Consider the following 13,383-nt stretch of genomic DNA (forward strand, 5'->3'; position numbering starts at 1 on the left):
AGCTAGAGGCAGGAAACATGTTCCCAATGTCGGGGGAGTCCAGAACCAGGGGCCACACATACAGTCTAAGAATAAAGGGGAGGCCATTTAGAACAGAGTTGAGGAGATACCTTTTCACCCAGAGAGTTGTGAATGTGTGGAACTCTCTGCCACAGAGGGCAGTGGAGGCCGATTCACTGGATGGATTTAAGAGAGAGTTAGATAGAGCTGTAGGGGCTATGTTTCTGTGTTTCGATGCTGCCTGACCCGCTCAGTTACTCCAGCTGTTGTGATATCTCACCAATAAACTTATTTGGTCATTCATTCATTCTTCTGTGTGTGTGCGTGTGTGTGTGTGTCTGTGTGTGTGTGTGTTTGTGTGTGTGTCTGTTTGTGTGTGTGTGTGTCTGTGTGTGTGTGTTTGTGTGTGTGTGTGTGTGTGTGTGTTTGTGTGTGTGTGTCTGTTTGTGTGTGTGTGTGTGTTTGTGTGTGTGTGTGTGTGTGTGTGTGTGTGTGTGTGTGTGTGTGTGTGTGTGTGTGTGTGTGTGTGTGTGTGTGTGTGTGTGTGTGTGTGTGTCTCTCTCTCTCTCTGTTCTCAGTCCAACCCCGTAACGTCACCGCCTCGCTGAGTGTGATCGGGATGAGAGGCCGCACGTTGAGGGAAGGGGACAGAGTCCATCTCAGCTGCAGTTCCGTTGCGGCGTATCCACCAGTCCAGAGCTACACCTGGTACAGAAACGGAACTGAAATCCAGAGGAGAACGAGTCCCGACCTGGAATATTCGTCCATATCCTACCCGGACTTCGGGAAGTACGTGTGCCAAGCCACCAACGAAGTGGGAAGCACCCGATCGGCTGAACTCACACTTAGGGGCAAGTGTGAGTATCCCCACAGAGCACGTCATCCCGAGATAAAGTCGCACCCCATATGGATAAGTGTGAGGTTGTCCACTTTGGTGGCAAGAACAGGAAGGCAGATTATTATCTGAATGGTGTCAAGTTAGGAAAAGGGGACGTACAACGAGATCTGGGTGTCCTAGTTCATCAGTCACCGAAAGTCAGCGTGCAGGTACAGCAGGCAGTGAAGAAAGCTAATGGCATTTTAGCCTTCAAGACAAGAGGAGTTGAGCATAGAAGCAAAGAGGTCCTTCTGCAGTTGTACAGGGCCCTAGTGAGACCGCACCTGGAGTATTGCCTGCAGTGTGCCTGGACTTTCAGAAAGCCTTTGATAAGGTCCCACATAGGAGATTAGTGGGCAAGATTAGAGCACATGGTATTGGAGGTAGGGTACTGACATGGATAGAAAATTGGTTGGCAGACAGGAAACAAAGAGTGGGGATAAATGGGTCCCTTACAGAATGGCAGGCAGTAACTAGTGGGGTACCGCAAGGCTCGGTGCAGGGACCGCAGCTATTTACAATATATATTAATGACTTGGATGAAGGGATTAAAAGTAACATTAGCAAATTTGCAGATGATACAAAGCTGGGTGGCAGTGTAAACTGTGAGGAAGATGCTATGAGGTTGCAGGGTGACTTGGACAGGTTGTGTGAGTGGGCGGATGCATGGCAGATGCAGTTTAATGTGGATAAGTGTGAGGTTATCCACTTTGGTAGTAAGAATAGGAAGGCAGATTATTATCTGAATGGTGTCAAGTTAGGAAAAGGGGACGTACAACGAGATCTGAGTGTCCTTGTTCATCAGTCACTTAACGTTAGCATGCAGGTACAGCAGGCAGTGAAGAAAGCCAATGGAATGTTGGCCTTAATGACAAGGGGAGTTGAGTATAGGAACAAAGAGGTCCTTCTGCAGTTGTACAGGGCCCTAGTGAGACCTCACCTGGAGTACCGTGTAACAAAATAACTGCAGATACTGGTACAAATCAAAGGTATTTATTCACAAAATGCTGGAGTAACTCAGCAGGTCAGGCAGCATCTCAGGAGAGAAGGAATGGGTGACGTTTCGGGTCGAGGCCCTTCCTGAGACTGAGTACTGTGTGCTGTTTTGGTCTCCAAATTTGAGGAAGGACATTCTTGCTATTGAGGGCGTGCAGCGTAGGTTCACTAGGTTAATCCCCGGGATGGCGGGACTGTCGTACGTTGAAAGACTGGAGCGACTAGGCTTTTTTACACTGGAATTTAGAAGGATGAGAGGGGATCTTATTGAAACATATAAGATTATTAAGGGATTGGACATGCTAGAAGCAGGAAACATGTTCCCAATGTTGGGGGAGTCAAGAACCAGGGGCCACACACAGTTTAAGAATAAGGGTTAGGCCATTTAGAACGGAGATGAGGAAAAACTTTTCCAGTCAGAGAGTTCTAAATCTGTGGAATTCTCTGCCTCAGAAGGCAGTGGAGGCCAATTCACTGAATGCATTCAAGAGAGAGCTAGATAGAGCTCTTAAGGATAGCGGAGTCAGGAGGTATGGGGAGAGGGCAGGAACGGGGTACTGATTATGAATGATCAGCCATGATCACGGTGAATGGCGGTGCGTACAGGCTCGAAGGACCGAATGGCCTCCTCCTGCACCTATTGTCTATTGACCCGAATTAAGGGCGGTCACGGTGGTGCAGCGGGTAGAGCTGCTGCCTCACGGCGCCAGAGACCCGGGTTCCATCCCGACCGCGGGCGCTGTCTGTACGGAGTTTGTGCGCACGTTCTCTCCCCGTGACCTGCGTGGGTTTTCTCCGGGCGCTCCGGTTTCCTCCCACACTCCAAAGACTAAAAGGGTTTGTAGGTTAATTGGCTTAGGTAAAAAATTATAAATTGTCCTCTAGTGTGTGTGTGTGTGTGTGTGTGTGCGCGTGCGCGTGTGCGCATGTGTGCGCGTGTGTGCGTGTGTGTGCGCGTGTGTGCGCGCGTGTGCGCGTGTGTGTGTGCGTGTGTGTGTGTGTGTGTGTGCGTGCGTGCGTGCGTGCGTGCGTGCGTGCGTGTGTGTGTGTGTGTGTGTGTGTGTGTGTGTGTGATAGTGTGTGATAGTGTGTGTGTGCGGGGATCGCTGGTCGGCGCGGACTCGGTGGGCCGAAGGGCCTGTTTCCGCGCTGTATCTAAGAACTAAACATAGAACTAGTGCGGAAAAAGGCTTGCTTACTAATGCCCTCCCCTAATTCTAGAACAGCTTGTACTGGAGCCTACTAGGGAGAAGGCAATTCTAGATTTAGTGTTGTGTAATGATCCTGATCTGATAAGGGGACTCGAGGTAAAAGAGCCCTTAGGAAGCAGTGATCACAATGTGATAAGTTTTACTCTACAAATTGAGAGGGAGAAGGGAAAATCGGAAGTGTCAGTATTACAGTATAGCAAAGGGGGTTACAGAGGCATGAGGCAGGAGCTGGCCAAAATTGACTGGAAGGAGGCCCTAGCAGGGAAGACGGTAGAACAGCAATGGCAGGTATTCCTGGGAATAATGCAGAGGTTGCAGGATCAATTTATCCCAAAGAGGAGGAAAGATTCCAAGGGGAGTAAGAGGCACCCGTGGCTGACGAGGGAAGTCAGGGACAGCATAAAAATAAAAGGGAAGAAGTATAACATAGCAAAGAAGAGTGGGAAGCCAGAGGATTGGGACTCTTTTAAAGAGCAACAGAAGATGACTAAGAAGGCAATACGGGGAGAAAAGATGAGGTACGAGGGTAAACTAGCCAATAATATAAAGGAGGATAGTAAAAGCTTTTTTAGGTATGTGAAGAGGAAAAAAATAGTCAAGGCAAATGTGGGTCCCTTGAAGACAGAAGCGGGGGAATTTATTATGGGGAACAAGGAAATGGCAGACGAGTTGAACCGGTACTTTGGATCTGTCTTCACTGAGGAGGATACAAACAATCTCCCAGATGTTCTAGTGGCCAGAGATCCTAGGGTGACAGAGGAACTGGAGGAAATCCACATTAGGTAGGAAATGGTGTTGGGTAGACTGATGGGACTGAAGGCTGATAAATCCCCAGGGCCTGATGGTCTGCATCCCAGAGTACTTAAGGAGGTGGCGCTAGAAATTGTGGACACATTGGTGATCATTTTCCAATGTTCTATAGATTCAGGATCAGTTCCTGCGGATTGGAGGGTAGCTAATGTTGTCCCACTTTTTAAGAAAGGAGGGAGAGAGAAAACGGGAAATTATAGACCAGTTAGACTAACATCAGTGGTGGGGAAGATGCTGGAGTCAATTATAAAAGACAAAATTGCGGAGCATTTGGATAGCAGTAACAGGATAGCGGAGTCAGGGGGTATGGGGAGAAGGCAGGAACGGGGTACTGATTGAGAATGATCAGCCATGATCACAGTGAATGGCGGTGCTGGCTCGAAGGGCCGAATGGCCTCCTCCTGCACCTATTGTCTATTGTCTATTGTCTATTTACTGGTGCCCTCCCCTAATTCTCTATTTACCTCTAGTCCCAGCCTCAACTACCTCCTCCGGCAGCTCGTTCCATACACCCACCACCCTCTGTGTGGAAAAGTTACCCCTCAGATTCCCATTAAATCTCCCCCCCCCCTCTCACCTTCAACCCATGTCCTCTGGTCCTCGATTCCCCTACTCTGGGCAAGAGACTCTGTGCGTCTACCCGATCTATTCCCCTCGTGATATTGTACACCTCTATAAGATCGCCCCTCATCCTCCTGCGCTCCAAGGAATAGAGTCCCAGCCTGGCCCCAACCTCTCCCTGTAGCTCAGGCCCCTCGAGTCCTGGCAACATCCTCGTGAATCTTCTCCGCGCCCTTTCCAGCTCGACGACATCCTTCCTTCAGCAGGACGACCAAAACTGAACACACTGCTCCAAATGAGGTCTCACCAGCGTCACAGAGCAATGCAGGTTTAAACCGAAGATGGGCACAAGATGCTGGAGTAACATAACAAGAGGAGTTGAGTACAGGAGTACTCAAGAGGTCCTTCTGCAGTTGTACAGGGCCCTGGTGAGACCGCACCTGGAGTACTGTGTGCAGTTTTGGTCTCCTAATTTGAGGAAGGACGTCCTTGCTATTGAGGCAGTGCAGCGTAGGTTCACCAGGTTAATCCCCGGGATGGCGGGACTGTCGTACGAGGAAAGATTGGAAAGACTGGGGCTTGTATTCACTGGAGTTTAGAAGGATGAGAGGGGGATCTTATATAGAGACGTGTAAAATTATAAAAGGACTGGACAAGCTAGATGCAGGAAACATGTTTCCAACGTTGGGGGAGTCCAGAACCAGGGGCCACACACACACAGTCTAAGAATAAAGGGGAGGCCGTTTAAAACTGAGGTGAGAAAGAAACTTTCCCACCCAGAGAGTTGTGAATGTGTGGGATTCTCAGCCACAGAGGGCAGTGGAGGCCGATTCACTGGATGGATTTAAGAGAGAGTTAGATAGAGCTCTAGGGGCTAGTGGAATCAAGGGATATGGAGAGAAGGCAGGCACGGGTTACTGATTGTGGACGATCAGCCGCGATCACAGTGAATGGCGGTGCTAGGCTCAAAGGGCCGAATGGCCTCCTCCTGCACCTATTAACCTGCACCTATTTTCTATGTTTCTATGTTTCCAAAGACGAGCGGGTTTGTAGGTTAATTGGTGTCTGTAAATTGTCCCCCAGTGTGTATGTTTGTGTGTGTGTGTGTGTGTGTGTGTGTGTGTGTGTGTGTGTGTGTGTGTGTGTGTGTGTGTGTGTGTGTGTGTGTGCGTGTCTGTGGGGGATAGTGTTAGTGTGCGGGGATCGCTGGTCGGCATGGACTCGGTGGGCTGAAGGGCCTGTTTCTGCACTGTGTCTCTAAACTAATTTGACCTTAAACCGTGTTGACTGTCCCTAATGAACCAGGGTGGGTAGGAGGGAGCGCCATACTGAGGGAGGGAGGGAGAGAGAGAAAGAGAGAGAGGGAGAGAGAGAGGGAGGGATTTGAGAGGGAGGGAGTGAGGGAGGGAGGGAGGGAGGGAGGGAGGGATGAGGGAGGGAGCATGTGTGTGTGAGTGTGTCTAATGCTGGCTGCCCTTGTCGTTTTAGATAAGCCCCAGGGCGTCTACATTGAGTCCCGTGTCAATGATGTGCAGGTCGGGGGGGCGGTGAACAACGTGAACAAGTATGGCAGGCTGAGCCTGACGTGTGCTAGCCATGTGAGTGATCCTCCCGTGAGCGGATACTCCTGGTACCGCAACGGCCGTGTGTACGGGTCGGCCCAGAGTCTGGTGTTTGACAGAATCACCCCAGAACAAGCGGGTCTGTATCGCTGTACAGCCGAGAACGAGATTGGCAGTGTGAGCTCAGAGACCATCACTGTTAACGTGTTGTGTGAGTATTCCCCACCATCCCTTGCAGAGTTGCCAACCGTCCCGTATTAGCCGGGACATCCCGTATCTTGGGCTAAATTGGTATGGACGCCCTTGTCCCGTATTAGGCCTGGGGCGCTACGGACAGTGTAGGCCCAGACACTGTGGGCCGGGTGGCGATATAGGCCCGACGCTGTAGGCCCGTACAGTTCCGGCCCGGGGAGTGTAGGCCCAGAAGATGTAGACCCGGACAATGTAGGCATGGACTGTGTAGGCCCAGAAGATGTAGGCCCGGACACTGTGGGCCCGGACGCTGTAGGCCCAGACGCTGTAGGCCCGGACGCTGTAGGCCCAGACAGTGTAGGCCCAGACGATGTAGGCCCGGACACTGTGGGCCCAGGGGGCGCTGTAGGCCCAGACGCTGTTGGCCCAGATGCTGTAGGCCCGACAGTGTAGGCCCGGACGGTGTAGGCCCGGACGGTGTAGGCCCGGATGCTGTAGGCCCGGACAGTGTGGGCCGGGGGGCGCTGAATGCCTGGATGCTGTAGGCCCGGACAGTGTAGGCCTGGACAGTGTAGGCCTTAAAGCTGTACGCCGGGACACTGTAGGCCCGGACACTATGGGCCAGGGGGAGCTATAGGCCCGGACACTGTTGGCCCGGACACTGTTGGCCCAGACGCTGTAGGCCCGGACACTGTGGGCCGGGTGGCACTGTAGGCCCAGACGGTGGCGCTGTAGGCCCGGACAGTTCCGGCCAGGACAATGTAGGCCCAGATGATGTAGGGCCGGGCACTGTAGGCCCGGACACTGTGGGCACAGATGCTGTAGGCCTGGACGCTGTAGGCCCGGATGCTGTAGGCCCGGACACTGTAGGTCCAGACGGTGTAAGCCCGGATTCTGTAGGCCCGGACGTGTAGGCCCAGACACTGTAGGTCTGGACAGTGTAGGCCCAGACGGTGTAAGCCCGGACGCTGTAGGCCCGGACACTGTGGGCCGGTTGGCACTGTCAGCCCGGACGCTGTAGGCCCGGACAGTTCCAACCCGGACAGTGTAGGCCCAGACGATGTAGGCCTGGACACTGTAGGCCCGGACACTGTGGGCCTAGACACTGTGGGCCAGGGGGGCGCTGTATGCCCGGACACTGTAGGCCCGGATGCTGTAGGTCCGGACAATTCCGGCCCGGACAGTGTAGGCCCAGACACTGTTGGCCCTGACGCTGTACGCCCGGACACTGTACGCCCGGACACTGTGGGCCAGGGTGGCGCTGTAGGCCCAGACGCTGTAGGCCCAGACACTGTAGGCCCAGACGACCGGACGCTGTAGGCCCAGATGCTGTAGGCCTGGACCGTTCCGGCCCAGACAGTGTAGGCCCAAAGGGTGTAAGCCCAGACGCTGTAGGCCCGGACGCTGTAGGCCCGGACGCTGTAGGCCCGGACGCTGTAGGCCTGGGCACTGTGGACCCGGACACTGTAGGCCCAGACGCTGTAGGCCCGGATGCTTTAGGCCCGGACAGTGTAGGCCCGGACGCTGTAGGCCCGGCCACTGTAGGCCCGGATACTGTGGGAGGGTCCACAGTGTCCACAGAGCAGGCACTGTGGACGCGGACATTATGGGCCTGGAGCTGTAGGCCCGGACGCTGTAGGCCCAGACGCTGTAGGCCCGGACGCTGTAGGCCTGGACAGTGTAGGCTGAGACGATGTAGGCCCGGACACTGTAGGCCCGGACACTGTGCGCCCAGGGGACGCTGTTGGCCCAGACGCTGTAGGCCCGACAATGTAGGCCCGGACAGTGTAGGCCCGGACGCGGTAGGACTGGATGCTGTTGGCCCGGATGCTGTAGGCCCGGACACTGTGGGCCGGGTGGCGCTGTAGGCCCGGACGCTGTAGGCCCGGACGCTGAAGGCACGGACCGTGTAGGCCCGGACAGTTCCCGCCTGGTCTGTGTAGGCCCAGACAATGTAGGCCCGGACAATGTAGGCCCGGACACTGTAGGCCCGGACACTGTAGGCCCGGACACTGTGGGCCAGGGAGGCGCTGTAGGCCCGGACGCTGTAGGCCCGGTCACTGTAGGCCTGGACGCTGTAGGCCCAGACGCTGTAGGCCTGGACACTGTGGACCCAGACACTGTAGGCCCATACGCTGTAGGCCCGGACGCTATAGGCCCGGACGCTGTAGGCCCGGACGCTGAAGGCACGGACCGTGTAGGCCCGGACAGTTCCCGCCTGGTCTGTGTAGGCCCAGACAATGTAGGCCCGGACAATGTAGGCCCGGACACTGTAGGCCCGGACACTGTAGGCCCGGACACTGTGGGCCAGGTGTAAGCCCGGACCGGGATTATAGGCCCGGATGCTTTAGGCCCGGACGCTGTAGGCCCGGACAGTGTGGGCCGGGGGGTGCTGAAGGCCTGGATGCTGTAGGCCCGGACAGTGTAGGCCTGGACAGTGTAGGCCTAGACGCTGTACGCCGGGACACTGTAGGCCCGGACACTGTTGGCCCAGATGCAGTAGGCCCGGACACTGTGGGCCCGGACACTGTGGGCCGGGTGGCGCTGTAGGCCCAGACGGTGGCGCTGTAGGCCCGGACAGTTCCGGCCAGGACAATGTAGACGATGTAGGCCCGGGCACTGTAGGCCCGGACACTGTAGGCCCGGACACTGTGGGCCCAGATGCTGTAGGCCTGGACGCTGTAGGCCCGGATGCTGTAGGCCCGGACGCTGTAGGCCCAGACGGTGTAGGCCCGGACACTGTAGGCCCGGACACTGTAGGCCCGGATGCTGTAGGCCTGGACCTTGTAGGCCTGGACCTTGTAGGCCTGGACAGTGTAGGCCCGGACAGTGTAGGCCCGGACAGTGTAGGCCCAGACGCTGTAGGCCCGGACGCTGCAGGCCCGGACGCTATAGGACTGGACGCTGTTGGCCCGGACGCTGTAGGCCCAGACACTGTGGGCCGGGTAGGCCCAGACACTGTGGGCCGGGTAGGCCCAGACACTGTGGGCCGGGTAGGCCCAGACACTGTGGGCCGGGTAGGCCCAGACACTGTGGGCCGGGTAGGCCCAGACACTGTAGGCCCGGATGCTGTCGGCCCGGACAATTCCCGGCCCGGACAGTGTAGGCCCAGACACTGTTGGCCCTGACGCTGTAGGCCCGGACACTGTACGCCCGGACACTGTGGGCCAGGGAGGCGCTGTAGGCCTGGGCACTGTGGACCCAGACACTGTAGGCCCAGATGCTGTAGGCCTGGACAGTGTAGGCCCGGACGCTGTAGGGCCCGGTCACTGTAGGCCCGGTCACTGTAGGCCCGGTCACTGTAGGCCCGTATACTGTGGGAGGAGGGGGGAGCGGGCACTGTGGACCCGGACATTGTGGGCCCGGACGCTGTAGGCCCAGACGCTGTAGGCCCGGACGCTGTAGGCCCGGACAGTTTAGGCCCAGACGATGTAGGCCCGGACACTGTTGGCCCGGACACTGTGGGCCCAGGGGACGCTGTTGGCCCGGACGCTGTAGGCCCGGACACTGTAGGCCCGGACGCTGTAGGCCCAGACGCTGTAGGCCTGGACGGTGTAAGCCCGGACCGGGATTATAGGCCTGGACGCTTTAGGCCCGGACGCTGTAGGCCCGGATGCTGTAGGCCCGGACAGTGTGGGCCGGGGGGTGCTGAAGGCCTGGATGCTGTAGGCCCGGACAGTGTAGGCCTGGACAGTGTAGGCCTAGACGCTGTACGCCGGGACACTGTAGGCCCGGACACTGTTGGCCCAGATGCTGTAGGCCCGGACACTGTGGGCCGGGTGGCGCTGTAGGCCCAGACGGTGGCGCTGTAGGCCCGGACAGTTCCGGCCAGGACAATGTAGGCCCAGACTCCGTAGGCCCGGACGCTGCAGGCCCGGACGCTATAGGACTGGACGCTGTTGGCCCGGACGCTGTTGGCCCGGACGCTGTAGGCCCAGACACTGTGGGCCCGGACGGTGTAAGCCCGGACCGGGATTATAGGCCTGGACGCTTTAGGCCCGGACGCTGTAGGCCCGGACGCTGTAGGCCCGGACGCTGTAGGCCCGGACAGTGTGGGCCGGGGGGTGCTGAAGGCCTGGATGCTGTAGGCCCGGACAGTGTAGGCCTGGACAGTGTAGGCCTAGACGCTGTACGCCGGGACACTGTAGGCCCGGACACTGTTGGCCCAGATGCTGTAGGCCCGGACACTGTGGGCCGGGTGGCGCTGTAGGCCCAGACGGTGGCGCTGTAGGCCCGGACAGTTCCGGCCAGGACAATGTAGGCCCAGACTCCGTAGGCCCGGACGCTGCAGGCCCGGACGCTATAGGACTGGACGCTGTTGGCCCGGACGCTGTTGGCCCGGACGCTGTAGGCCCAGACACTGTGGGCCGGGTAGGCCCAGACACTGTGGGCCGGGTAGGCCCAGACACTGTAGGCCCGGATGCTGTCGGCCCGGACAATTCCCGGCCCGGACAGTGTAGGCCCAGACACTGTTGGCCCTGACGCTGTAGGCCCGGACACTGTACGCCCGGACACTGTGGGCCAGGGAGGCGCTGTAGGCCTGGGCACTGTGGACCCAGACACTGTAGGCCCAGATGCTGTAGGCCTGGACAGTGTAGGCCCGGACGCTGTAGGGCCCGGTCACTGTAGGCCCGGTCACTGTAGGCCCGTATACTGTGGGAGGAGGGGGGAGCGGGCACTGTGGACCCGGACATTGTGGGCCCGGACGCTGTAGGCCCAGACGCTGTAGGCCCGGACGCTGTAGGCCCGGACAGTTTAGGCCCAGACGATGTAGGCCCGGACACTGTTGGCCCGGACCCTGTGGGCCCAGGGGACGCTGTTGGCCCGGACGCTGTAGGCCCGGACACTGTAGGCCCGGACGCTGTAGGCCCAGACGCTGTAGGCCTGGACACTGTGGACCCGGACACTGTAGGCCCATACGCTGTAGGCCCGGACGGTGTAAGCCCGGACCGGGATTATAGGCCTGGACGCTTTAGGCCCGGACGCTGTAGGCCCGGACAGTGTGGGCCGGGGGGTGCTGAAGGCCTGGATGCTGTAGGCCCGGACAGTGTAGGCCTGGACAGTGTAGGCCTAGACGCTGTACGCCGGGACACTGTAGGCCCGGACACTGTTGGCCCAGATGCTGTAGGCCCGGACACTGTGGGCCGGGTGGCGCTGTAGGCCCAGACGGTGGCGCTGTAGGCCCGGACAGTTCCGGCCAGGACAATGTAGGCCCAGACGCCGTAGGCCCGGACGCTGCAGGCCCGGATGCTGCAGGCCCGGACGCTATAGGACTGGACGCTGTTGGCCCGGACGCTGTAGGCCCAGACACTGTGGGCCGGGTAGGCCCAGACACTGTGGGCCGGGTAGGCCCAGACACTGTAGGCCCGGATGCTGTAGGCCCGGACAATTCCCGGCCCGGACAGTGTAGGCCCAGACACTGTTGGCCCTGACGCTGTAGGCCCGGACACTGTACGCCCGGACACTGTGGGCCAGGGAGGCGCTGTAGGCCTGGGCACTGTGGACCCAGACACTGTAGGCCCAGATGCTGTAGGCCTGGACAGTGTAGGCCCGGACGCTGTAGGGCCCGGTCACTGTAGGCCCGGTCACTGTAGGCCCGGTCACTGTAGGCCCGTATACTGTGGGAGGAGGGGGGAGCGGGCACTGTGGACCCGGACATTGTGGGCCCGGACGCTGTAGGCCCAGACGCTGTAGGCCCGGACGCTGTAGGCCCGGACAGTTTAGGCCCAAACGATGTAGGCCCGGACACTGTAGGCCCGGACACTGTGGGCCCAGGGGACGCTGTTGGCCCGGATGCTGTAGGCCCGGACACTGTAGGCCCGGACGCTGTAGGCCCAGACGCTGTAGGCCTGGACACTGTGGACCCGGACACTGTAGGCTCAGACACTGTAGGCCCGGATGCTGTAGGCCCGGATGCTGTAGGCCCGGATGGTGTAAGCCCCGACCGGGATTGTAGGCCCGGATGCTGTAGGCCCGGACGCTTTAGGCCCGGACGCTGTAGGCCCGGACAGTGTGGGCAGGAGGGCGATGAAGGCCTGGATGCTGTAGGCCCGGACAGTGTACGCCTAGACGCTGTACGCCGGGACTCTGTAGGCCCGGACACTGTGGGCCAGGGGGCGCTATAGGCCCGGACACTGTTGGCCCAGATGCTGTAGGCCCGGACACTGTGGGCCGGGTGGCGCTGTTCCGGCCAGAACAATGTAGGTCCAGACGATGTAGTCCCGGGCACTGTAGGCCCGGACACTGTGGGCCCAGATGCTGTCGGCCTGGACGCTGTAGGCCCGGACACTGTACGCCCAGACGGTGTAAGCCCAGATGCTGTAGGCCCAGACGCTGTAGGCCTGGACAGTGTATGCCCAGACGGTGTAAGCCCGGACACTGTAGGCCCGGACGCTGTAGGCCTGGACCGTGTAGGCCCGGACAGTGTAGGCCCAGACACTGTTGGCGCTGACGTTGTAGGCCCGGACACTGTATTCCCAAACGACCGGACGCTGAAGGCCCGGATGCTGTAGGCCTGGACCGTTCCGGCCCAGACAGTGTAGGCCTAGAGGGTGTAGGCCCGGACGCTGTAGGCCCGGACGTTGTAGGACCGGACGCTGTAGGCCCAGATGCTGTAGGCCTGGTCACTGCAGTTGGAGGAGGGGGAGGGGAGAGGGAGAGGGAGAGGGAGAAGGGGAGGGAGGGAGGGAGGGGAGAGAAAGAGAGAGAGAGAGAGAGAGAGAGAGAGAGAGAGAGAGAGAGAGAGAGAGAGAGAGAGAGAGAGAGAGAGAGAGAGAGAGAGAGAGAGAGAGAGAGAGGGGGGAGAGGGGGAGAGGGGAGGGAGAGAGAGGGTGGGAGGGAAGGAGGGAGGGAGGGAGGGAGGGAGGGAGGGAGGGAGGGAGGGAGGGAGGGAGGGAGGGAGGGAGGGAGGGAGGGAGGGAGGGAGGGAGGGAGGGAGGGAGGGAGGGAGGGAGGGAGGGAGGGAGGGAGGGAGGGAGAGAGACAGTGTCTAACGCTGGCTGCCCTTGTCGTTTCAGATAAGCCCCAGGGCGTCCACATTGTGTCCCATGTCAATGGTGTGCAGGTCTGGGGGGCGGTGAACAACGTGAACAAGTATGACCGGCTGACCCTGACGTGTGCTAGCCATGTGAGTGATCCTCCCGTGAGCAGATACTCCTGGTACCGCAACGGCCGT

The 13,383-nt window shown here is 58.7% G+C and overlaps 1 protein-coding gene across 1 annotated transcript in view; it reads left to right on the forward strand.

Annotated features, from left to right (window-relative positions):
- Window positions 1-13,383, forward strand: part of LOC144612190 (hemicentin-2-like) — an 80,762-nt gene that overhangs the window by 35,524 nt on the left and 31,855 nt on the right. The window contains exons 11-12 of the mRNA XM_078431748.1: window positions 579-857; window positions 5,944-6,228. Coding sequence (XP_078287874.1) covers window positions 579-857; window positions 5,944-6,228 — 564 coding nt within the window. The remainder of the gene's footprint in view (window positions 1-578; window positions 858-5,943; window positions 6,229-13,383) is intronic.

This window comes from Rhinoraja longicauda, chromosome 43 (assembly GCF_053455715.1).
Source record: "Rhinoraja longicauda isolate Sanriku21f chromosome 43, sRhiLon1.1, whole genome shotgun sequence".
NCBI lineage: Eukaryota > Metazoa > Chordata > Chondrichthyes > Rajiformes > Arhynchobatidae > Rhinoraja > Rhinoraja longicauda.